This window comes from Mustela nivalis, assembly GCF_964662115.1.
Source record: "Mustela nivalis genome assembly, chromosome: 14".
Lineage (NCBI taxonomy): Eukaryota > Metazoa > Chordata > Mammalia > Carnivora > Mustelidae > Mustela > Mustela nivalis.
Window position 1 is genome coordinate 21,947,359 of NC_139033.1, and position 26,000 is coordinate 21,973,358.

The 26,000-nt window shown below is 59.9% G+C and overlaps 1 protein-coding gene across 9 annotated transcripts in view; it reads left to right on the forward strand.

Moving 5' to 3' along the window:
• The window catches only part of MBP (myelin basic protein), a 100,802-nt gene that overhangs the window by 64,194 nt on the left and 10,608 nt on the right, over positions 1-26,000 (forward strand). For 6 of the 9 annotated variants that reach the window (XM_082699348.1, XM_082699353.1, XM_082699352.1 and 3 more), the window contains exons 4-6: positions 3,939-4,375; positions 10,705-10,782; positions 25,271-25,378. In XM_082699348.1, the coding sequence (XP_082555474.1) occupies positions 3,939-4,375; positions 10,705-10,782; positions 25,271-25,378 (623 nt within the window). The remainder of the gene's footprint in view (positions 1-3,938; positions 4,376-10,704; positions 10,783-25,270; positions 25,379-26,000) is intronic. The other 3 variants (XM_082699354.1, XM_082699355.1, XM_082699356.1) reach the window with 1 other exon arrangement.

Below are 26,000 nucleotides of genomic sequence, written 5' to 3' on the forward strand. Positions count from 1 at the left end.
GCCATCTCTGTCCCTGCAGCCCCGCTCTGTGAAGCAGCTGTGACCCACGTGTGGTGTAGCTGCCACTTACCCGCAGTGAAGTCTTCCTCTTAGAGGCAAACACCTCATTGCAGGTAAAGCCCGTCGGGGCAGGAAGAGCCGATGTGAGGCCCCCAGAGCCGCGGTGTCTCATCGCAGACCTGGGCCAACATCAACTTCCCCACCAGTTCCCGTGTAACCCTCCTGTGTCGGTTTCCTCATATGAACAGAGGGGTTCCTAAAACCCCCTGCTTCTGGGACTGTCCCTACTGAATCTGGAACACCCAGGCCAGGCGGCAAAGGCCTCCCTTCCCGGGGCTCTGGGTGGCCTCTCTCCCAAATAAATCCCCGCGTGCGGGCATCTGTTGGAGCGAGAACGGAAGAACAGCCGAACCTCTGCCAGGGGCACGTGGCCGTGGGAGCCACTTGGGGCCTGCACGCGGGGCGTGGACCGGGAGGCCTCGTGCAGGGGCTTCCAGCAGCTGTGGGTAGAGGGAACCCCGCAAGAGAGGCTGGAGTCTACGGACCAGCAATGATGGTGGAGTGAAACCCCAGCAAACCGTGGCAAAGAAAGAGCAACAGAGAGAAAGAAAGAAAAGAAAAGGGGGAAAAAAGGGAAGAAGGCAGTCAGTCGGGTAAGATGTAATCCAGGTGGAGAGGCCTCAGGGTGTAGGACACGGGCCTGCCGGGGCTCCACGGGTGGGAGACAGCGGACCCAGAGGTGGAAATGGGGCCACCGTGACCTCCGGCTGGAGCCTTGCTGGGGTTCTGACCTGGGTGAGCCTTACTAACCGCATGCACCGCTGCCCCAGTGTCCCCATCCGGCTTGGGGGGCGTCTCTGCTCCAGAAGCCACTCTGGTGGGAGTGACATCTCTGTTCCTTAGAGATGCCCGGGAAAGCCATTCTGGGATTTTAACAGCCTTTGCTTTGGGAAGTCCTGGACATTCCCACCAAAGTTTTCTGGAGGTCATTCTAGCAATTGGATTGCGGGGGGCTTTTTTTTTTTTTTTTTTTTTTTTTTTTGGTAAAGAAGTTTTATTGCAAATCCTGTAGAATTTGAGCAACGCTAGAGCATGCTAACCACGTGTCCCGGCAGAATCCAGCCTATGCCTCCCTAATCGTGCACTAAGCGCTTCGCTTCGTAGTTAGAGTCGAAATAAAAACTCGGCATCGGGCTTTAACTTGATGAAAGCTGATATTAATTGACAAATTAAAACTGCTCTCATCCCAACCCGAAATGCCGTACATCCACAGATCTCCACCGCTCCCCGCGCCCCTGTGCTCAGAGAAGCTCCTTTTAGGACATGAACGCCCTTCTCTGCGCCTCACAAACAGCCCTATTCAGGGACACAAAGCCCAACTGTTGTACATATATTAGTATTCAGATGCGCTTGTGTTTTGTTAATGCGTTTAATTATGTACAATGCAGCTTCTGTTTCTCTAGCACATTTGCATTAATTCATATTAGCCACGGAGTATAAAGCAGAGTTAGAGGTTCAGACCCTATTTCTGGAGCAACGTATACATTAGCCACACGTCCCTGCAAAGACCTAGAGCTTGACCCCGGCCGAGGTCTTGGCCTGTGGCTACGAGGCAGGGAGGCCTTTAGTAGACACATTAGAAATAATTGTGCTCTTACGGGGTTCAGGTTCATCCGTGGTTGGAGACGACGGGCCGTGCTCTAAGTGACGTGTCCCTAAGGCCTGGGTGCACCTCCCAGCCGCGTGCTGTCCACAGGGGCCTGAGTGAGGTCACGGTGGTCCCCGTGCCAGGTGTCTGCCTTGCACTCCGTCCCTGGCAAACAGTGAGGACACACGTTGGGAGTGACACCCTCATCCTTGGAGACGTGGGTGATGATCGCGTCTGCCTGATGGTGTCCTCCGTGGGGCGTCTCCTGACCAGTGTGGTTTTGGTGAAAGAGCGAGAAACCATCTGCCTTTTGTGACCGATGAGTTCACAACCGATGTGTCCGCGACCGGTGTGTCCGCGACCGGTGTGCTAGTGGAAGTGCGTGTTGTCGACGCACACGCTTCCGAGATGATGAGTGACGCAACGAAGAGGCCGCTGCCTCTGCCGGGCTCCTCTCGGCCCCCGTGGCCTCGCCCACGGCTGTCGGTCCCCTGCCTGGGCCCACCTGCAGGCCCGGCCAATTCTACCCGGAAGCCTGGTCCCGCCCACTTCCCACAGGGGTCTCTGGTCCCTCTCGGAGCCTGTCTGGGCCCTGAGGCCTGTGCAGTCGTGACCAGGCGCCTGGGCCTCCCACTCACCTGCTGCTCTCACCAGCCCTCCGGCTCCAGACCTTTCTGTGGGCGTCCAGCCCCTATAGAGGCGCCACACTCCACCCCCGTGTGCCCTCAGCCCACCCATTCCATCCCTCACGGGGCCTCCCTGAAGCCCCTTACCCTGCTCTTTTGGCTTCGCGATCCCAGGTTGGTTGTGAAGGTCCACACTGTATTTGTGTCCTGTGGCCACAGCCACACGAGCGCAGACTGGGTGATTGATAACGACTGGAAATTCCTCTCTCACCCTCTGGAGGCCGCGACGCTGGGACCCGGGATCCGCAAGGCTGTGCTCCTGCTGCCGGCCCTCGGGGAGGCCCCCTGCCTCTTGCCTTCTGGCGTCCCTGTGTCCCTGCGTCCCCATGTCCCCGCCACCATCACACGGCCTCTGCCCTGTGCGTCTGTGTCTCCGTCCGAAGTCCCTCTTTTCATACGGACACCAGCCGTGTGGTGAGGCCCGCCTCCTCCCGTACAGCCTCCTCTGACCATGCTTATATTTACAAAAAACCCTATTTCCAAACACGTTCACATGCACAGGGACAGGGTTTTAGGATGGGGACCTGCCATTTTGGGAGCACTTCATTTCATAACGCTCGTTTCCATGTGTTCCCGAGACAAGGACCACACCTTGTTCGGTACTGAAGCCCAAACACCTCGCTCGGTACATCACACTTGCTAATGGTGGCATGGCCGGGGGGTAGGGGGATGGTGGCTGGGTGGCTGGGTGGCTGGGTGGCTGGGTGGCTGGGTGGCTGGGTCTGTAGATGGAGCCGTGGGTGGTTAGGGAGGCAGGTGACTCAGCAGGTGGCTGAGCAGAGAAAGGGTTAGGTGCGCGCTGCTGTTGGGGAAGTGTCAGTGAGCAGATGGTGGTATTTGGGTGGATGGATGGATGATATTTAGGAAGGGGTGAGGGAACCCACATTTTCGCTAGGTAAGTCACTAGGGATGCTGCGGAAAGGACGTGCGCTTACACCTGACTCGCACCTCGAGGGCAGAATGGGGGTACGGCCGTTCTGGAAGGAAAGGCTCTGTCTGTGTCTGTGTGTAAGAGCTGAGGGACCGTGAAGCCCATGGAACAGGCGGTTCCCACTTCAGACTTGACCACTGTGTCTGCTCGCAGAAAAGCCACATGGGAATGTCCTGAATAAGCAGTTCTCTGGAGCAAGAGGCCTCCTGTGGGATCTGGAAACGAAAGAATTCTAAATGCCCGTTTCTTCAGGGCATGCATTGCAGAAAGACGTGGGAAGTTCCATTTTCATCAAGTATGCTAAAAATACCTCGTTGCGTTGGCCTTGGGCACCGGTGGAGCGCCCCGCAGTCCTGGCCTGTCCCCATGCGGCCATGGGAGAACCCAGGGGTGACGGCCTTGTCCACGCCGGCCGCTTCCGTGGAAGCAGGGTGTGCTTGGCCTGGAGAGCCAGATGTTGAGTAAGGGGCGCTGAGAGGAGACCCACAGGTAGGACGCTTGGTGCAGGTCGGGCCCTGCCAGAAGCCATCAGGGCTGCCGCCTAGCCTGCCGGCCCTGCTCACACTCTGTGGCTTTGGTAGGAGACAGGCAGGTCCCTCCCCCTGGAAGAAAGCGGCTTTGTCCCTCGCTCTGCTTTGCACGGCCCGTGTTCATGTCTCACTGTTGTTTGCAGGGGAGGCAGATGTGGAGCAGAACAATGGGACCCCCTCTCAGGACACAGCGGTGACAGACTCCAAGCGCACAGCGGACCCAAAGAATGCCTGGCAGGACGCCAACCCAGCTGACCCCGGGGGCCGCCCCCACTTGATCCGCCTCTTTTCCCGAGATGCTCCGGGCCGAGAGGACAACACCTTCAAAGACAGGCCCTCGGAGTCAGACGAGCTCCAGACCATCCAAGAGGACAGTGCAGCCACTCCCGAGGGCCTGGATGTGATGGCGTCACAGAAAAGACCCTCCCAGAGGCACGGATCCAAGTACCTGGCGTCAGCGAGTGCCATGGACCACGCCAGGCACGCCTTCCTCCCGAGGCACAGGGACACGGGCATCCTCGACTCCCTCGGGCGCTTCTTTGGCGGTGACAGGGGTGTGCCCAAGCGGGGCTCAGGCAAGGTGAGCTCTGAGGAGTAACTGGGGGCACAGGGGACGTGTGTCCACGTTAGTTGACGAGGAAAAGGAAGGAGAGTCAGCAGGTGAGCCAAGCCACGGCAGAGATGCTGGCGGAGCCCTCGGCCGTCCAGCTGCTGGCCGTGCTGGCCGTGCTCGCGGCCGCGGGCGGGGGCGGGAGGGGGGCTGCGTCTCTGCTTTCGCTGCATTCCCGCACAGCTCGGCCTCTGTCCCTTCCCCGTGGGGGACGCTTTCAGGATGTGGCCCAGGAGGGCGAGAACATTCTGAATTCTGCCTCTCGAGGGGGGTGTGCTGTGCGCATCGCGGACGTTCTCCGTCCTCCGGTGTCTCGCGCTCAGGGGCTCTGTGGCTGATTCTGCTTCACGCTTTGGGGTCAACATGGGGTTGTGCTCATTTTCCTCAGGGTCCGTGCTGCCAGCTTTGCGTTGTCTTGCAACAATCGTGCGATTGAGGACTTCTGAACAAACTCAAAATTTAAATTCGCCTTGAGCAAATTTTGTCTTTTATCCCAGTTATTCAGGAGAAAGGGCTGGAGGGATCTTGCGAGTGCTTATGAATCAAAACCGTATTACTTTGTTACTGCATTAATTTGAAGAGAACGTCTGTGAAGTTTCACTTTGTAAATGTTCTGTAGCTACAAATCGTATCAGGAGGGAAAGGCTCCCACCGTAGCCCAGTTCCCAGCCGCGGCCCCGCGGGGTGGCGAATGAGGCATCCGCGGCGACGGTCCGCCAGAGGCTGTCCCGGGCGGCTTTGCTGCAGCAAACGCACAGCGTGTCCTGCACCTTCTTCGGGTCGTGTCTTCGCTGGTCCTTCAGGCAAGAGAGGGTTTTTTTCAAGACAGCGGGCTCGTTGGCTGTGCTCCCAAAACACAGACGATGCCGCTTTCCCTCTGGCCGCGTACGCGCTGGCCCTGAAAGTCTTGGGAATGTAGATTCTTCTGGGTGAAGTAGGGAGCAGGGGCCTGACTTGCAATTTTAAAGGCGTTTCTAAAATTTGCTTTAGTCTCTGCCCACAGTTTTTTTTAAATTCCTGATGATGGAGAAATTGCACATAAACGGGAGGGCGGTTTGGCGGCGCCAGAATTAGGGCTCCTGGAAGCTCAGGTGTGGCTCGAGGGTCCCTGGCATCTGCCTCCAGGTCTCTCACGGGACACCTGTCATGACTTCTGGCCACTAACAGTTGCTGTGTCTTCAGTCCGCTTTCTGCTTGGTTCTCTCGGGGTCTGTGTTTGTAGGCAGTTGCTTGGACGTTGGGTCTGTCCTCACTCTGACATGGTGGTCACCTGACCTGTTTCTGACGCTGCTGCTGCGCACAGTAATCAAACCGCACCCGACTCTGGCTGCCGGGCTGCCCCTCCAAGGCCTCCTGTGCATGTGGCTTTGCCGGTTTGGGAAGTTTAAGCTCTTCTGCTTCACTCAAGGAACAGGCGAACATTTACACTGTGCAGAAAAGATTAAACCGCTGTGTAGCACATATTATAAAACAAGCTTTGTTTCGGTGGTTATGGTCTCAATTAAAATGGTGAATGCACTGGTATCAATCTTTGTGACTTTACTTCAGAACGGACACATACACCTGCGTGCACGTGGATACAGGTTTTTCCTCCTTTATGTAGAGTTACAGCCGCGGTTGCTTTAAGGCTCTTATCCCTTCTCATATTTTCAGAGAAAAGATTCATCTCAAAAGTAGGCATCAACTTTGCAAAATAGCATTGTCCGATGATCAGGGAGCCAGAGGAATCAGAATATTTTGCCAGGATTTTTAAAAAATGAAAACCATGTTTAAACAATTGTTTGAGGATTTCTGAAGTATCAGTTCTGTTCAATACTGCATGTTGAATAAAGCAGATTTGAAAATGAACAGCCTTGCCTTTTGATGCCAGAGAAACCCGTTAGGTTTGCACGCGTTGTCACATAGTGGCTTCCTGGAAACACAGGCCCGCCATGCCTTCCCGTGTGGGGAACTGGAAACTGGTGTCTGTTCAGAGCCTTTATTCTGCTGTGGACTCTGTTTGCTCGGAAACACAGGAGACGTGAGCGTCAAGCCCTGTCCGTCCAGGCACACGCCCACGGGGGCCCTAGGATTCTGGGGTCTTTCCGGGAAGCTGCGGGTGATTTTGTGGGTTTATTTCTCTTCCTGCTTTGCTCTGTGTGCATAGAAAGATCTTTGGATCGAAGCTGGAGAAAAGAGAAGCTAAGGGCATGATTATCATCCCTAAAAGCCCATTTCATGCTTCCACGGTTGTCGCTCCTAGACGGTCGTCTCAGGTGCACAGACCCGAACGGGCCCTCCCCAGGCCCGAGCGTCAGCGGCCCCACCTGGGGTGTAAAGTAGTCAGGGGCCGGGGGGGAGCAATTATTCTGCTTGTCCGTCTGCAGTAGGTTTTTCCTGGTGGAATCTTGCAAGGCTGAAGGCCGGGCCCCTGGGAAGGGGGCTGTCGGTCCCGCGCCCCTCTGCTGCCCCCCTCCCCCGGGGCCGTGCGCGGCTCCTCCCCTGCCCCATCCTCGGGAGGCATGGCCACGCCCACCGTCCTTCTCACCCCCCGCGGCCGGGAGCTGCCTTCACGCAAAGAGCATCATGAAGTCCTGGAGCGCATGTTCTTTGGGGAGCCGTGGACGGAGAACGCGCTCCCGGAGAACGCGCTCCCGGTGGGAGGAAACAGCTGTGCTGTCGTTTTCCAGAGAACGGGTTTCCGGCTCCGGGCTGTGGGGCTCAGGGGCGGGTGCAGGCCTTTAGGATGAAGGAGAAAGTGCGTGCGGTCTTTGTGGACACAGCCCGCCCGCCGCCCCCTTGTCAGACCCCACCCCCCACCTTCCACCTTCCGTGGCCCCCGCGGGTGCGGCGGCCAAAGCCTAGACCAGTCGTCTGCTTTGGAAACTGCCCTGTTCCTTCCTATCTGGAAGGGCTGAGGTTTTATGAAATAACTAAGCTGCACACACTGATGTGCCCTCGGGCTGTCCCCAAGTAGGAAGGTTGGGGGACAGGCCACTCCCTCATTTCTCCAGACGAAAGCGGGTCCCCACGCATGGCTGTGTCTGTCTGTCCTGACTTCACAGCGGAGCCCCCGGGGACCCTGCTCCCAGCATCCCGCCCTGCGGCCCTCAGGCTTGTTTCTGTGCCTCTGACGTTGACCACACAGGACGGAAGCCGTTTGTCGTCTGCGCTCCGCAGCATAATCGATCTCATCAATTAATCCCCACGTTATGTTTCCCGGTTTTCTCCGCTGCATCTTCATTCAACACATTTTAATTCTACCATCACTTAATTCTTCGTTGTTGGCATAGCATCCCGACTTTGTAGCTATGTTCCGCAATCCTGTGGGGACTGCAGCGTTTGGAGGCGGCAGGAGGGATGGGGCATGGGGCAGGAAGCTGGGGAGCCCCCCGGCCGTGCGGCGCCTGACCCCCGAGTCCGGGGCCTGGGGATGCGTACACACCCTTTCAGCGGAGAACTCCTGCCCGCAGGAGCACGGCCACGCACACGGAAGCAGGTTGACTCCCCGTGCGAGGCTGTGTGTCCGTGATCTGGCTGTCCGTCCGTCTGGTGCATCACTTTGCCAGGAGGTGCGTCCCGGCTCTCTCTAGAGAACTTGCGATGTGGCAGGTGTATTTCCGGCATGGCTTTCTGAGACTCCCCCCAGGCACGTCTCTGTGAAGTGTCGGCGCTCTGGTCGGTTCTGGGTCGGCGGCTTTGTGGCTGCAGGCAGCTAACACCTGTCGTCCCCAGACCCTCCAAGTCCAGGGTCCCGTGGCTTCGGTGGGTGAGACCCACGTTCGGGTGAGTGGCCCTGCTCCGGGCAGTCCTGCACACCCCTGTGTGAGTGACACCGTGGCATCAGGTCCTGTGTCTGATGGCGAGAGCCTCCTGCCGGGTGTCTGTGCGCCTGCTGGATTTTGTGATCACCTTCTGCTCCGAGTGTGCTTCCTCCTCCCCGCACTCAGTAAACCTTGGAACAGAACCAACGGTGGTGAACGGACCACACGCGAGTCTTTCAAGTTGTCCTCTTTGGGGTCCCCCTGCCATGCCCATGAAGTGCATTTGTTACGGGTGATCTCGGGGGCTCCTGACGGGACACCCCACAGGTGAGTGTAGGGCTGAGCACTGCCCCCTCGGCACGCGGAGGGCAGCATCTCACTCGTGCGCTTTTGCACAGAGATGTTCTGTTCTGTTCTGTTCTCTCGAGGACAGCTCGGCGTTCTGGTCCATCCTGGCTGTGCTTATGCCGCTGGCTGGGTTCGGTTGCGTCGGAGCGCGCCGTGCCGCCCCGGGGTAGTGTGGGTGCGGAGTAGACTCTGTTCTCCCTCGGTGGGGGATGGGGGACACAGCCCACTCAGCGGCGTTTCCCAGGCGACGGGGCACATGAGCGACCTGCCCGCCCGTGCACCTGTTGAGGCTGTGTCCCGGCACCCTAGGAACCTGGGGAATCCGGATACGGCAGGGTACGGGATCTCCCCAGGGATGCCGGTGAGCATGAAGGTCATGGATAAGGTTGGGTCTAGGATGAACTAGAAGTAAAAGCAAATACACAGTTAATTTGGACGGGTTCCCCTGCCCTTGTCCTCGCCCACTGCCCACTGCGTCCGTTCGCAGCATGTGCAGTAACAAACGCCACTGGTCTTCCTTGTGGTCGAAGGAGGAGATGTTGGGTGAGAGGTGAGGCTGATGGCTGATGGCTGCTGGCGAGCTGGGGCTGACCTCGGAGGGACTGTGTCCCAGGAGGGAAGGAACGTATCCCAGGCAGGAGGAGTCCCCACCCAGAGCTCCTGTGAGCCCTTGGGAATCGCAGAACCCGCAGAAAGGGTAAGAGCGTCTAGGTAGGTCTCCCCGCCCCACTTTGAACTGCCCGAGGACGGGGTGTAACGGTAGGAAGACTTCCAGCACCTGGACCTCCTCTGAGGGAGCCCCACCACGAGGGCTGCTCTGAGAAGCACGTCTCACCCCCGTCCCCGCCAGCCCCGTGGGGCGCGCTCAGTGCCCGAGCCCCCTTCCTGCGCCTGTATGGGAGGTCAGGCGAGCACGGCCACTGGAGTGCCTCGTCCCTCGGCCATCACCTGAGGAGAGGTCGCCCATCCTCCCGCACCTCGCCGTGCTGGGGTGGGCAGCTGGCATGGCCAGCGGCTCTCGTGGCCCCGAGGGCCGGGATGGGGGGAGGGCGGGTAGCTTGATACCATCCCCAGAGCAAGCTGGGAGCAGCCCAAGGAGCTGGTCCCCTCATGAAGAAGGGGCATTGTTTTCAATGGGGGGGGCATGAATTAGAAAATTCTTCTTGGCCTTTTGGGCAAGAGTATAACGTGGACCTGCCCATCTGCCGCCAGGGGAGGCGGGGCGCTCCCAGCCTCTGGGGACGACCAGGCCTCATCAAGGCAGAAGCCACCGCAGCCTCGTCCCCTGAGATGTTGACATAAACAGTTGTCTCCTCTGGCAGAACTCCGTGCCTGGGATTGAAGTCACCAGTCCGTCCTGCTGGGACAGAAATCACGGCTCCCGCGTGGGGAGGAGCAGGGGTGGGGTGTAGGCGCGCTCGCCCCAGATCCGCCTCGGGAAGCCCCGTGTGCAGTTCACAGTAACGCTTCTAGACACGCTGACATGCTCCTGTGCGTAACCACCGCTCGCTGCACACATAACCCACCAGTGGCCTGTTTTATAAAATCCGCGTAATCTGCAGAAGCTCACGACATCTCCTAAAATCCCTTGTGTCCATCTCCCGACCCCCGTAGGCACCTTCTCTGTCTTTCCTCGCCCTCTCTCCCTCTCCCTCTCTCCTCCACGTAACTGAAAGCTGGGAGGGCCGACAGAGAGAGCACAGTGACCCTGGCAGGACAGCGGCGCTTTCTCCCGTAAATCCCACACAGAAGCCCCCACCTGCTGCAGGAGAGCTGGGAACCTTCTCTACTCCAATGTCGACGTGACAAGCCCTGTAGCATGTCGCTTAGGGCTGGAAGGTGCTTCCTCCACGTGTCTGTCCAAAATCTTACAGGTCTGGTGCCTGCTCCAGTGTTGAGAAAATCTGGTCACGTAGTTGGGCTCAGGGCTCCAGAACTTCCCCCTAAACCTTTCTTCTTCTTCCTTTTCTCTGACGTTCCTCTCCCCGGAGCGCCAGGGGCTCCTGCTGTCCCCTCCTTCCGCTGTCCCCTCGGTGGTCACCGTCCATCACCAGCACGCCCTCACCTCTGACCTCCATCCCCCACTTACCCTCCTCACCGCGCAGGGACTTGCCACGCCCGGTCAGGAGGGGATGTTTGCCGGAGGACTTGGGGGCTCTGCCAGCGGCACGGCATGGACTCAACGGCCACTCTGTGTCCCCCTGGCAGGTGCCCTGGTTCAAGCAGAGACGGAGCCCTGTGCCCTCTCATGCCCGCAGCCAGCCTGGGCTGTGCACCATGTACCAGGTAAGACGCGTGTTGGCCCCGCCAGGCCCCTCCCGTCCCCCTGGTCGTGAGGGCTGCATCTGGGCACACGCCCGCCCACGGGCTACAGCAGGGCTGACGCGCGTGGGGGAGTCACCTTTGCGAAGCGAGGGGCCAGCTCCTCAAGGGAAGCTAGCGAGGGTCCAGGTGAGAAGACTGAAAACTCTCGTTCAGGAGGCCTTTGAGTTCTCAGGCAGGGGACTGTGCAGGTGACGACTGCCAAGGGCCAGGTCTGGGGCAGGGGCAGGAGAAGAGCCCCCGGGCCCAGCCAGGCCTCGGCGGCTCTACGGCACCAGGACACAGAGAGTCGGTCACCACCGTGACATTGAGTTGACCTTGAAAACCAGCGTCTGACATACACTGAGCGATCGCTAGTTAAATTACTTTGTCACATGATGTGTGTCCTTGGTGGTTTGCCCCCACCTGGGCTCGGCTGGGCCGCGCTGGAACGGAGGGCCAGCCATCAGCGGTCCTGGTCTCCTGCTCCGGGCACGGATGGCAAGGGCAGTGGGGAGAGGCGCCATCACCGCGGCGGAATCCCAAGTCAACCAGGAGTCCCAGCGCCACTTATGCACGGTGGCAGCCACCCCACGAGCTGGCGGCCACAGAACGACGCTTTCAGGTGACAGGGGGCCCCCGAGCCTGGCCCCCGAGTGTGCCACCTGGGAAAGCACGAAGTCTGTGAACCCGTGCCTGGAGACGACAGACAGCACTGCAAGCGCACCGTCCGACACGCCTGTGGACCGTCCCCCCCAAGAGCGTCAGCGGGACAGACTGTGGTCCCGCTCCTGTGGCCACACACTCTGTAGACGCCTCTCTCCGCGGCTCGTTGGTCAAAGCAAACGCCCTGCCCGGGGGGCCGGTGCTCCCGGACGCTCAGTGAGGCCACCCAAGCGCCTGGTATGTGTGACCGGACGACAGTGGGCCCCGCCGGCCACCCCGAGACCACTGCGCCTCCATACCCTGTGCTCCCCGCCACAGACTGAGACGGCTGCTGGCAGAAGCAGAGGCCTCTGCTGGGAGGAGGACAGGGCTGTGCTCCTCGGGTCACGCCAGAAAGCTTAGACTGTGCATCACTCTCTTTGAAAAACCGACTTGGCAGAGGAAAGGCCACACTCCGTCCTCCGCTCTTCACCCCAGACTGACCTCTGGGCGTGCGTTAGAGTAACCTCGCGTACAAGAAACATTCTGCGGGACCCCATATCCGTGGCCACCGGTGGGCGCTCTGTGAGGGACAAAGGACACCCTGGGGGCTCTGGTTCTTGCATCTGTCTTTTGTTCATTTGCGGACAGCCCGCAGCCAGTGGGAACCCCAAATGGGACTTGGGCCGGCTTACAGGAGCGTCCACGAGAACGTGGAAACACGCCCGGTGCCGGGCAGCGGTGTGGGTGTGGGTGTGGTGCACGCGTGTCCGCGGAGCGACAGGACGTCGAACACAGAGCCTGGGTTGAAACCAGGGGCAAAGCTAGCACACAGCCAAGCCAGTGGGCTCCCCAACTCCTCACCGTGCAGACCCTCCGAGGGCCTCGGTGGTCCATGAGACCCGTCCCCACCGTGCACAGCTCCTTCCAGGAGGCGCCCTGTGTCAGGGGTGCCCGGAGGGCAGGCAGGTCGGGTCTGGGAACCCCAGAACCTCCCTCCTGCAGGGAGTGGCACTTCTACGCTGTTCTTGACCGGAGAGAATCAATAAATCAGGGTCTTCTGTCCTCTCTGAGCAAGAGCTTCTGATTATTTGGAACGTCTTCCTCCAGCAACTTGGGAACCCCAAGAACTTGGGGAACAGTCAAGAGGCTGGTCACATGGACCAGAGAGTAGACCTCATGGCACCTGCCGTGGGCAAGACCGCGGGGACTTGCTGCACTAAATGGCTTCAGAGTGCACCTGTCTGAGAGTCTGGGGCAAAGGGCTCTTGAAACAGGCTTGCGGGGGAGATAACATCCGCTGACTCCAGCCCTCAGCCCAAACCGCTGCCCCTCCCCTGGATTCAGGGACTCCAGGCCGTGAGTAATGCCGAGCAGACACTCCGTGCCCTGACCTTCCAGAACACTCCTCCTCCTCCCTGTATCCCCTGGGTCTCTCTGCCTCTCTCTGCAAATCCACCAGGAAAGCTAGGAAAGCGCCAGCCAGCATGACATCAGAGTAACCATCAAAGGACACATGGGTTCCACCGTTGTCGGTGGCTTCCACGAGCCAACTCCGCACCAGGAACTCTCTGATGCCAGGGGACCCAACAGTGTCCTGGAACTCCCGGAGCTCAGCTTTTCTAAGGGTGGAAGGTGACGCTGCAGGTGGGAGAGGGAGCCCATGCAGGCAGGTGGCATCATCTTCGGGAACCCAAAGGCCAGCTGGAGAGGTGAGAATTCCAGGGGAGAGATGGACGGAGAGCAGAGTGCTGCAGGGCAGGCCCCGAGGAAAATACCCAATTCTCTCATCTTGTGTGTCCTGCTCTGCGCCCCCGGCCCCATCTCCCTGCATGGGGTCCCCATCTCGGGATGGGGGTGGGGGTATGCCGAGCCTCGCGCAGGACACTCGGCCCCGTGGCTGACCCTCCCTGCGTGGCCTCCTCCTGAGTCCTGGGAGCCAGTGAGGAGCAGCAGGAGGACAGCGTCCACCCCAACGGCCCCTGGCTCCTAGTCTCTTGGAGGCTGAAGGACACTTCATCCAGGCCTCCCTGGCTGGAGAGACCCAGGCAGCCCCCACGCCCTCACTCCAGAGTGCCAAGGAGCCAAGACACCTCGCGCCACGGACCAGAGCCGAGTTAGAATCAGAGACACGGGCTGCGGCTTGGCTTGGACCGCGGGGCTCCCTTTCCTCACCGGAAGAGCACCATCAGCAGTGAGAGTGGCCTTCTGTGCTGCCCACACCGTGGGGAACCGTGACCCCCTGCAACCCTGGGCACCTCTAGGTCTGGTGTGCCCTGCCTTTCAGCCATGCGACACCTGAGAGCCTCCGGACAGACGCCCAGGGCCCCGGGCGCCTTCGGCTCCCCGTCAGCCAGCCTGTCACTGCCTCTGGCCGTGGGGTGGAGGTGGGGGGCGGCTGCGTTCCTGCTTCCAGGCCTCAGCTTCTCGACCACACAGGAAGTGACAGATGAAGGCCTGTTCTCTGAAGACCGGGTGCAGCGAGTCTGGGGACATCTGCAGGTGCTGCCCGGGACTCAGGTCTCACCAGCAGCAATCGGGTTGCCTTCGGGTGTGCTGGGCCTGCGAGAACTCGGTCTGTGTGCAGGGGAGACAGAAATGCCATCTCCCGGCCTCCGAAGACGCCCTTCCCAGCCCCCTTGTCTCCCGAATCAGATCCTCCCGTTTGCCGAACTCTGGCCCTGGCCGGAAGTGCATGAGCCCCGCGCCCGCACCTCTGGTGGACGCCGTGGGTCTGGCCGTGGGCCCCCAGAGAGACCAGGCTCCTCGGGGAGCGTGCCGCCAGAGACGGGTGGCCCGGCCTCTCCCCGGGGGCCCAGCGCTCCGCTCTGCCCCTGAGGGCTCCCTCCCACCGCCGCTGAGCTGGGGACCAAGGCCCTCACCTACTGCACAACCCACGGCAACTTGTCTTGTCCTTCTGAAGAGAACGCTCCCGACCCCACAGCCCTGACCTGCTCACCCGCCTTCTGTGCAGAGACGACTGGATTCCAAGACAAGACACTAGGGCCGTCGTTTTGGTGTCTAGGCCCGTTGTGACATTCGCTTGACATTTACGCTCAAAGAGCCTCCTGTGCCCGTCAGACTCACTGAGGTCTTTGCACACCAGGTGCCTGGAAGCAGCGGACACAGACCAGCGCAGGGTGCGCCGACATCCGGTTCTGCTCCCGCCTCCCTGGAGACAGCGAGGAAGCATCAGGAAGGCCACATTCCAGAAGGGCTGTGGACCCTGCGCCAGCCACCCTGACTCTGGGGGAGCAGAGCTTCCCCGCAGGGAAGACGCCTCTTTCCTTTCAGGGAGCGCTGCCGGTTTCCCCAGGCGAGGGGCGGGGACGCTGCTGCGTCTCTGGAGCCCCGGGTCAGCAGTCGCTGGCCACCAGAGCCATTTGTGGCTTTGGGAGCCTCTCAGGGCCACTTCCAGGCCGACAGGCACCCCGTCCCCCTCCGTGGCCTTCCTCTCTGCCGCGCCCACCTCCCAGGATGACGGAGTTGGACCCCGGGCCTCAGGCTGTGACATGGGGCTTGCTGTCTCTTTCTGTGCCCAGGGGGACAGCCTCTTGTCATTCCGACCCCTGCATGGCCCCCGAGGCGGGCAGAGCCATCCCTGCGGGGCAGGGCTGCGTCTCCCGATCCGCCGGAGGGAGTCAGAGCCCGCGCTCCCCTGCGGCCCCGCAGACGGCAGCCTTCGCCGTCACCGGCGTTTTCACCGTCTGCTCGTGGCAAAGCCCTGGACCTCGGCGCCGGCCCCGCCGCGCTGACCGCCGGGGACAGCCGCACGCCCACCAGCCGCCGTGCCCGCAGACTGCACAGCCTGCCCGCGGCTTCATTTTCCGGGATCAGAGAAGAGACTGACCGTAGGGCCAGGCGCCAGGTAACCTAAAATTTCCCTCTAAATCAACGGTCTGCCTGAAATTCCTCCAGAAATAGAGAAATGACTGCCGTTGGCCCCGCACAGCTCTCTCTGAAGAAAGAAACTCGGGCTCTAATTAACCTCACTCGAGTCAACAATTCAGAAATGAACACATCCTCCCGCTTGCAGGGAACAAAAGCACAGGACACACTGCATGTGCCCTTCAGACGGAGAAGAATGTCCCCCATTTGTGACATCTGGGACGTCTTGACTTTGCCCAAAATAGCCCCGACGCTGTCTCCTGAGGCACATTGAAGTCTGAGCAAAACCGGCGTCACGGCTTCGTCTGAGAAACAGACATGAGCAAAAGTAGGAGCGTGGCCAAGGCCACGGGAGAGCCTCGTCTGGCCACCCGTGGTGTCTGCGGACACCGGGGAGTCACGGGGTTTGTGGGGCACCGATGGGGGCGCCCCTGCCCCGGCCCCCTCCCCGGCACACCCGACCGGAAAGGGCGCGAGGTCCCAGCTCAGACGCCTCACAGTCAGACCCGTCTCTTCTCCCCAAACTTGTAACCCTCGGCGCACTTGCTGGTTCGGAAGTACTTCCCCGGGGGCTCAGCAGCGGGGGCAGGCCGGGCGGTTCTGCGGCGGAGACGGGCCCGGCCGGCAGGGACGAGGACCGCTCTGGATGGAGAGAAGCTGCTCCCGCCGCGGCCTCTTCAGGCAGTCCTTGAGGAGGATAAGGCACCGGAGCCAGATTGCCCGTGGCCCCGGAGGGTCTCTACCCGCCATGGGAGGAGCGCGAAGCGGGGAGGGGGCGGGAAGGGCATGCGGGTTCCTTCGTGTGCGGTTCGTGGTCAGGAAACCTGTGGAGGTCACCCGCGAGCGCGCTGGGGCTGGGCTCCAGGAGAAAGACGTTCCAGCGATCCTGTCCTGCTCGCCGCGCCGTGTGGTCCGTGGCCCCAAACAGGTCACGCAGATTCACCACGTGGCTCCCTGGAAAGGAATCTCCCAGGATTGGCCCCAATCAAAGACTTCTCTGGCACAAAAAAGCAAAATGCACCTTCCTTTACTCGGTCCCTCTCAGGAGCCCTGGTGAAACCCTCTGCATGGACGGCGGGGCAGGACACAGGGCTGTCCTGTGCGTTCAGCCCTTCGGTTACTGGCAGAAGCTCTGACACGTGTCCGTCTCCCTCCTGGCTGGCGGGGGCTGCTTTCAGTCCCACGAACAGAGCGGGACGGCACAGCCCTTACGGGCAGCTCGTGGGGAGCTGCGGCATCTCCCCGCTCAGTGGGAGCTGACTGGCCCCTAGCTTTAATGACGCGGAAATGCATCTTTCAAAACGATCACCAAACTGGAAAATCTCGCCTCATCCACCGCTGTTTTGCATTCACTGGCCCCAGCTGTCCGTGTTTACCAAAAATGAGTCGGAACTAATCTTTCCGGGAAGAGTGGTAGCCGCCGTGTCGCCAGCTCTCCGGGCTCTAACGGGCCCCTCTGACACCGTCAACAGATACTACTTTTGCTTATGTACAGGAGCATCTGTAGTTCTAGCCTGTCACACCTTCACAAGGTAACGTACGGTAAGTCTACACATTTTTAAAGAATAAAATAATCCTACACTTTAAAAAAACTCCATTCTCCCTTCCAATGTTTTCCTTCTGTCATATGGCTAGCCTGCGATTTCTTCATCTGCTTCCAAGTGTTGGGTCTGGAACATCAGCCTCTGCCCCATGTGGAACCACAGGAATCTGCCTCGGGGTGGCGGCTGCTGCCCCGGTCCTGGACCAAAAGTCAGGAGAGCCAGCGCCCCCCCCCCATGCTGCCGCACCTGTTAAATGGAGCGGCGTTTCCTGCCCCAGCAGCGCTGCGGGAGAGCGTGAGAATCACACACCCTCTACTGTCAAAGCCCGTGGAATCGCTTGCCTTACTCCCTGTTTGAATGGAATCCTTTGGGGACACAGAGAGAAATTCCTAGAACTCGGGTGGTTTAGCTACGTAGGACGGCGCCGGGAGGAAACCGTCCCTGGGGTCAGCCCCGGGCACCCCATATCTGGACCCTCCAAGACAGGGTGACAGACGAGTCCTGGGGGCGTCGGGGCCGTGGCACAGAGTGAGGCGGCTGCGTAGCGCCTCCAGCAGCCAGAGTTCCGTGCCGGGACCAGATCCTTGCTGAGGACCCGCGCTCGGGCTGAGCGGCCGGAGCGGGGCACGGGCTGGTGTGACGAGTGCCGTCCGCGCTGAGCCTCGGCTGCCGGCTCCAGAACGGGCGGGGCCCACGCAGGATCGGCTCCCGGAGCGCCTTTCCTTCCAGGTCCCGTAGGAAGGACGGAGCAGAGACCAGCACGCACTCAGGTTGGAAGGAGCAGTGTCCCCCAGATGAGTGCACCGTAGAGGGGCGGAACGTACATGCTGCTCCTGTGCGTTGTCGGAAGCGAGCGGGAGCTGCCTCCGGGATGTTTGAGAGAGATTCTAAGATTATGACGTAGCCGAGGTCATCGCCCCACTAGGACGACCTTAACCATGAGGGACAAAGGGCTAGATGCGCGCGATCCTGAAGTTTGGGTTTAAACCCCCGCAGAGGACTGGTGCTAACCCGGCCGCCGTCTGCCGTGTGGGCGCTGTCCGCTAGTGGCCTGCGCCGGCCGGTCGTCCAGCCCCTGCCTTCGAGCTGCGTGTGCAGGGACGCGCGGCCACTCTCCCGCTCCTCCCCTGCACTCGGGCGAGGGCGTTCATCCAGAAGAGAAAAGTGAGCACGGCGAGGCCTGGGCCGTGGGAGGGCAGGGACCCCGAGGCTCACTGGGCTGTGCTCGGGCAACGGCGAGCGCCCCGGTGTGTCTCGGAGCCCCGCGCCCGTGGGCCGCGCACAGAGGTGGGGACGCAGCCGAGGGCCGGGAAATCCCTGTGGTTTCGTTCGCGGACGTTCCGCCGGCTCCGGAGAGGTAAGTGGGAGCCACGGCCGTTCCGCTCACCGCCAACCCGGCACGGCGCATAGTCGCTGTTCGCACGGGAGCAGCGTCTTCCTCGGCGAGGGAAGGAGCCGGTCGGTCGGTGTCTGGTCAGCTCCGAGTGCGAGCGCTGGGGAGGGCTCCTGTGTTCACGCAGCAGCCGCGGCGTTCGGAGGCGCGAGTCCTTCCCCGGTGGGTGGCCGGGGGTCTGCAGGTGCGTCCCGGGAAAACGAACCTCCTGTTAGGACACCGGGCTCTGGCTCTCGGGCAAACCGGGAGCAGGTGAAAATCCTTCCTGAGGTCTGATGCGGCGCGGCCGTGGCCTGGAAGCCGGTGCACGCGCTCCCCCTGCTGGCCACGGGCATTATCTCAAGCGGAGGGAAATGGCACGAAAAGCCATACAAGGACTCGGGTTCAAGGAACGACTTTACCCTAAAAATTAATGAAACGGCTGCCCTTTGTGCCTTGGCTTCCCTCACACGGCGTGTGACTTGATTTGCCATCAAGGAGTTGTCATTTTATTGGTCTTGATGCCAAAAGAAAGAGTAACCAGTCGTGCCATAAATACTGTGCCGACTGAGAGCCCGTCCGAAGGCACCTGCCCACTTGTCTGTTTGTGCGCGCAGAGCTGGGTCCGGACACTGTTTCACCAAACCGAGAAGCCAGGGCCATCCCTAAGTGGTAGAATTTCTTCTACAACCTTTCAGATTTTGACTTTTCTATATAACAAGCTTGTGTTTTCTCATTGGCGCAAAAGCTTTCATGAAGAAATAAGCAGATTAATTTTTTCAAATCTCGCTCGTGCAGAAATGGTCAGCTGTACGTGTGGACACGGCCCGCCGCGGGGTGTGCGACAGCCCTCAGCCCCGCAGGGAGCTGCTGCCCCTCGTCCCGGCTCATCCTGCTGACCTGGGGACGCCCCCTCTGCCTCCTAACCTCCGCAGGAAACGAGCCACCAGGAGTGGGACCGACGTGGGCGAGACACACCCGTCCGGACAGATGAGGGTGAACTGTTAACCTTGGCCTCCTTCTTCAACCTTAGTGGACACAAAAGTGCTTCATCGGAGAATCACTAACTCTGCGTCCTGAAAACTCACTAAGCGTTTGAGCGCCTGCGTGGCTCCGTCAAGGAAGCATCTGACTCTTGGTCTCGGCTCACGTCTTGATTTCAGGGTCGTGGGATTGCGCCCGTGTTGAGAGCTAAAAAAAAAAAAAAAGAAAAGAAAAGAAAAAGAAGAAAAACAACAACAAACCAAGGAAGAAGACCCCTTCTGTCGGGGGCCCCGTCCAGCGGGCCTCTGGCAGAGGACTCCATCCGCCACCAGTATGTGTGGGGCAGAGGCTGAAGACCGAGGAGGGATGGAGGGGAACCCCACAAGTGACCAGGCCACAGCCTCGCGCCCGTCCGCCTGGCCTGGCCGCAGCTGGTCTGCGGGGCTGACAGGTCACCTCGTGCCCCGGGACCTGCCCCTCTTCCCTCCTGCCAGTGCTTCCTCCGGACACAGCGTCCTCCCCGTGTCTCCCGCCCAGCACATGAGCCCCTTCCTTCCCGTGCTGTATGAGAGAAGTCTAAGTACCCACGTCCCATGAACTGTAAAATTTAACCAATAACCACAACCCCAGTGTTTTGGAAATGCCTCCCCAGGCCTGCCAGGGGCTCCTGCTGCTGCACGGGCAGACGCCGGCCCTGCTCTGACCTGACCCGACCGTCAGCCCCAGACACTTCCCTAGGGGAGGGCCCTGTGGCCCCTCCAGCCGTGGGTGGGCCGCTCCTTTCAGCAGGGCAGACCGGCCTGCGCATGGCGCTAGCCTCGTACTTGGCCACGCTACGCGTTCTCCCTGCCCGACAGCTTCCCTCCGAGCCGCTGGGGGTCCGAGCACCCCTTCTGCCGGTTGTCGGAAGCATTGCCAGATGTGGGCAAGCTGGGGGCTCAGCACAGAAGCCAGAAGGGGGCAGCCCCCCAGGTGCCCTCGATGGAGGAACGGACCAACCAAAGGGATGTGTCCATGCGACAGAACGTCATCCAGCCCGAGTGATCTAGGAAGGGGATCGTGGTGGCTACTCCACACGGTGAGCCTCAGAGGGCAGGGCTGCCGGCAGCCAGACACGGCAGGACCCACCAGCCCACCCCTGCGAGGTGCCTGGGACAGTTACATCCATGGAGACACAACGAAGGTGGTGGGCACCAGGGGCCAGGGGCAGGGAAACGGGGGCCTGGTACATCTGGAGGGACGGCCAGACTCACGGACACAGGCCTCCGGCCGGACAGTCCTGCTGATGACACAGGGTCGTCTTCGACCCTCGGCTTCATAAAGACAGACCCTGCTAATGGCCGTGGTCCAGTTTAGGTCCTAATCTACAGAGACACAGATGCGCTTTCTCTGTGCAGTTCTGTGAATTTTAACGCCTGTGGCCTTCTGTGGCCTTCTGTGGCCTTCTGTGTGGCTGCCAGCACAGTGAGGACCCTTCAGCCCAGAGCCGCCCCCCGCGTTCCCGTCGGACCCACACCACAGGCTCCCCTCACCCATCCCTGCGCCCTGGCGACTGCCGCTCCGCTCCCCGCCGTGGCTGAATCGTGAGAAGAACGTCCCGGAAGTCTCGGCGTGGCTTCTTCCACTCGGCGTGACACCATGGAGAGGCCTCTGAGTCCCCCCAGGTATCACGCTTGTCGGGTCTTCCTGCTGCCGTTCCGTCCGCCTTTCCTCTCACTGAGGAACGTTTGGGCTGTTTGGGCCGATGACTGATCTTCAGGAATTGAGCTGCTAATAAACACTCGTGGACAGGTTTGGTTTTTTTTTTTTTTTTAATGAACATGAGTTTTCATTTAAGATTGAAATTACTATTTCTCTCAAATTCTTGGCCAATATATACATTACCAAAAAAAAATAATAATAATAAGTTCGAGAAATACTGTTTGCCTTCTACCCTTCAAAGCAGGGAGCAGGGCTGCTGGGTCCTACGGGAAGTAAATGGTTAACTTTAGAAGAAGCTGCCAGCGTGCTTGACAGAGGCCTGTTCCATTTTGCATTCTTACCAGCGGTGCAAGAGCGCTCCCGGTGCCCCCCACCCTTGTCAACACTTAGTATTGTCAGTATTTTAAATTTCGCCCACTGTGCTATCTTCTTGTGGCTTTGGGCTGCATTTTCCTAGTGGCTGACGATGTCAAGCAGCCTTTCACGCCCCTGCTGCATCCCACGCCGCATCGACTCCGTGTCTGGGCCGTCATTTTGAACGGGTTGTTTTTTAACTGTTGAGTTTTGAGAGCTCCTTCCATATCCTGGTTTCAGGGGCTTTGTCAGATGCGTGTTTTGCACATATTTTCTTTAGGCTGTTGCCTGACTTTTCATTCTCTTAACAGTATCTTTTGCAAAACCAAAGTTTTTAAATTTTATGGGCCATTCCTTGGATGTCGTGTCTAAGAACTATGCTTTCTTCTAAATCTGTGCAGTTTTACATTGTTGATAAAAACCTATAGTCCATTCTGAGTTCCTTTTTGGATAAGGTGCGTCATTGGGTTGAGGTTCTTTTTTTTTTTTTTAAATATGGAGACATGGCTGTCCGAAAACCATTTTTTGAAAAGACTCCTGAACAGTCTTTGCGTCTTCACCTTCCTCAGAAACCAGCGGGTCCCATTGCTGAGCCGGTTTCTGGACACAGGGCTCGCCGATCCGTGTCTGTCCCCGTCCATCACCACACTCCCTTCGTCACATGCACCGTACAGAAACCTGGAAATCAAGGCATGTCCTCGAGCTTTATTCTTCTTTCCCACAATCGCTGGGCCATTTTGGTCCCTTGGCATTTCTGTTGCAGTCTCAGAAACAGCTTGTCTGTAGCTCAACAAAACCCCGCTGGGGCTTTGAAGGGGCTTCAGGACGCCGGCTGTCTGGGGAGAGCGGACACTTTTGCGGCGCCGAGCCTTGCCGTCCGCGGGCGGCACGGACGTCTGCCTGCTGGCTCGGGTCTCTGCTCCCGTCCCAGCCCCTCACGGTGTTTAGCATAGAGACCCCGTCTGTGTTTCCCACATTTATACTAACGGTTTCTTTCTCTGATGCTGTTGTGCGCGGTAGTGTTTTCAGATTTTGCTGTTTTTGCTGACTCTTCATTGCGCAGCGTGTAGAAGCGTGGTTGGTTACTCGTCACTTTACTGCCGGGGGCGCGACAGGTAGAATGATGCTGTTGGAATCAGGGGACGACCCCGGATTCCCCACGCGGCCATCAGTTCGCAGCCAGGCGTCCAGGTCAAGTCCGTGCTCGGGGGGCGGGGCTTCGCCGTGCGTGCGACGGAGGAAGCGTGGTTCCAGCCCGACGCCGTGTGTGAGCTCTGTATTAGAGGGTCTCTGCGCCTCCGCACGTCAGTCCAACACACAGTTCACCCGTGCCGTGTGCTCAGTTCCGTGCCGCGGGTTCTGACTAAACACACCCACCAGCCTTTCCATGAGCGGTGCTGACCCCCGATGCTGTGCTCCCAGAGCCCAAATGCGATTGACTAGCTTCACGCCTCCTTTAAATGATGCTTCCCTCAGAACATTGGCGACCAATGTCTTCATCGCAAAAATCACAAAATACATCATTTGTCTTGCAGCGTTCAGAACAGGCGTGCTAACGACGCCTGTGTAACACCTCCGTGTCTCGCTCACAACCTGAGCACGTCTGAGTCGTCCGAGAGCCGCGTCCCAGGACTTACCAGTCACGTCTGTGAAAACCTCTGTGTAAAGTGTGAGGCATTTCTCTAACCACAGGCGTGTCCGTTACAGGTGTGAGGCGCATCCGTGACCCAGAACCCGGTCCTGGGCGCGCAGGGGGACAGTGCGTGAACACAGGAGAAGAGCGGGGTGCGCGGGGCTAAGCCGACCACCTTCATCCAGGCCGATAGGACGGTATCTTGAGAATGACCACCTGCAGGACGTGTGAGACACTGAAAAGATGTTTGTCTTAAAGTAACTAATTTAAATCATTTCCTGGCTCATCTGTTCTGCTTTTTAATTCTTGATTTCATGCCCGCTCGTGCTGGCAGGGGAGCACACGAGGTGGGCGCACGCGTCGAGTGTGGCCGGCCGGTGAGGCCAGATGCTGGAGACGGGCTGCAGGACGCGGGTCGGCGGGGGACTGGGTCACTGGGGTCGCTGTGGCGTCAGTGGAGAGCGGGTACCACGCGAAGGCTCAGGGGTTTCAGCAGTAACAGAACCCCTGGGCTCGCTCCCTGCTGTGCCCACACCTCCAGGCTCAGGGCCCCTGGGCTCCCTGGACCTCCCCAGCAGTGCTGGGGCAGACCTGAGCGGCCGGGCTCCTGGCCGGCCGCTGGCACTGCACACTCAGGGTGCTCATGGGCGAGCAGTGTGGGAGGCGAACGACCCCCCAGGTCTGCAGGGTGAGCTGGAGCCGGCTCTTCACGGGACACCCCTGCCAAGTGACCGGAGCAGAGGGCGGAGGAAGGAGCGCCGGCGCGGGGGCCGGGCCGAGAGCGCGCACGGCCCTCCCCAGAGGCAGGGAGCAGGATCCCCGTGGCGCAGAGGCCGGCCACGCGTGGGGAACGTGTCCACAGCACAGCGAGGCGGCCGCGCTGTCGGAACAAAGACCTGCACTCAGGAAGCAGCACACACACTGCGTTGCTGGGAGTCGGGTGGGTTCACAGCGGTCCTTCGGCCAGAGAAAACGTGCTCTGTTTAGTAAAGCCAAAGTGGGGCTGGTCGGAGGTGCAGCGGGAGAGGACCACCGGGTGTGCAGGTGCGTCCTGGCTGGAAAGGGGACAAGCAGAGGAAGTGCTCAGCCAGCTTCTGTTTTAGCGTCAGTCCTGGGAGGGGCCGGTGCCGGCGAGCCACTGGCGAGAGACAAGACGCATTCCTGGAGGCAAGGGGGACCACGGAGCTGCAGACCTGGGGGTCCGCGGCAAGAGAACAGACATCTGGGGTCAGCCGGCAGGTCCCCAACCGTGGGTGCTGGGCGCGTGCACCCGTGCCTCCAACCAGAGCCCAGCCAGGGTACGACAGTCACTGGTTAGGTGAGGCCCACCGAAGGCCTAAAATTCTGGAGGCGGTAGACTCCTTAGAGGCGAAGTGTCTCTTGAAGAAGGGCTCGGCCTCACGCAGGCTGCACAGAGCTGAGGAGGGACGGGAGACGCTGCAGGGCCCCAGCCGGTGTAACGGAAGTGCCCAGGGCCCCAGCCGGTGTAAGGGAAGTGCCCAGAGACCCAGCCGGTGTAACGGAAGTGCCCAGGGACCCAGCCGGTGTAAGGGAAGTGCCCCGGTCGTCAGATGCCCGACCAGCCCCAGAGAGGCTCTCCTGGCTCTCATCTCCCTCATCTCTCATCTCCCTCATGTTCCTCCCCGTGCATGTCGCCGGGCCAGCGGGAGGGACGCCCCGGGGTCGGTTCCACAAGCTTGCCTCCCTGAGCGCTCCGTGTGCGGGCCACGCTCAGCCCACAGTGCAGGGGCGCGTGGGGGCTGGTGGGCCTCGCTCCCTCCGCCACGTTCCACGCCACCTCTGCAGCACTTCCGGAGCTGGGAAGGGCTGGGCGCTGCTGCCCACAGCCTTCCGTCGGCTCCAGACGAGGAAGCGGTCGTCCCAACCCGGGCGGGTGCCAGGGCTGGGACCTGGGGCACTGGTTTTGAGAAACGGAGGCCAGTCCGCGTGAGGCACCCCCGTCAGAGCTCATGCTGGGGGTTTTGCCACGAGGCCCTGTGTGTTCTCCTTTATCCGCGGCAGAAGCTCAGGGAAGTGGCAGCTTTCTCGTAGCACTCAGCTCACCCCGCGCCCGTCTGCAGTGGACCCACGGCCACATCTCCTTCCCTTTCCTGTGCCGCGACTCTGGGGGCCCCAGGGCCGGGTCTGTGATGGAGATACCCCTGGTAAAGGCAGAGAGGCTGCTGTTCCCCTGTGGGCCCCAGGAGCATCCTGAGTCACGGCAGCCACATCCCAGCACAACGTCCCGACCCTAAAGAAACCAGGTGCATTTCCAGGAGAGGAGAGAGGCCTCCCAGGGAGGCCCGCGCAGAGGGTGGGACCTGACCCAGCTCCCCACGCCCTCTCTTTCAGGATGGACATCACTCAGCGAGAACTGCCCACTACGGCTCCCTGCCTCAGAAGCCGCAGCACGGCCGGCCCCAAGATGAGAACCCCGTAGTGCACTTCTTCAAGAACATTGTAAGTGCTCCCATACCACTGTGAGCGGCAGGCGGCGGGAGAATCAAGCCTGGGGGGCAGCAGGTGCCCGCTCACGGCCTCATCCATGGACTGGATGACCCTGAATTCAATCCACAGGGGACCAGAGTCTAACCCCACATGACCCTGACTCTAACCATGAAGGGACCTGAGTATATCCGAGATGATCCTGAGCTGTAATCGTAAAGGGACCTGAGTATATCCCAAATGACCCTGGGCTCTAATCTATGGGCACCTAAGTATATCCCCAGATGATGCTAAGCTCTAATACATGGGATGCCTAAGTATATCCCAGATGACCTTGAGCTCTAAGCATGCAGGGACCTGAGTATGTCCCCAGATGACCCTGACTCTAATCCACAGGGTACCTGAGTCTATCCCCACATGACCCTGACTCTAATCATGAAGGGACCTGAGTATATCCCAGATGATCCTGAGCTCTAATCATAAAGGGACCTGAGTATATCCCAAATGACCCTGGGCTCTAATCCATGGGCACCTAAGTATATCCCCAGATGATGCTGAGCTCTAAGACATGGGATGCCTAAGTATATCCCAGATGACCTTGAGCTCCAAGCATGCAAGGATCTGAGTATGTCCCCAG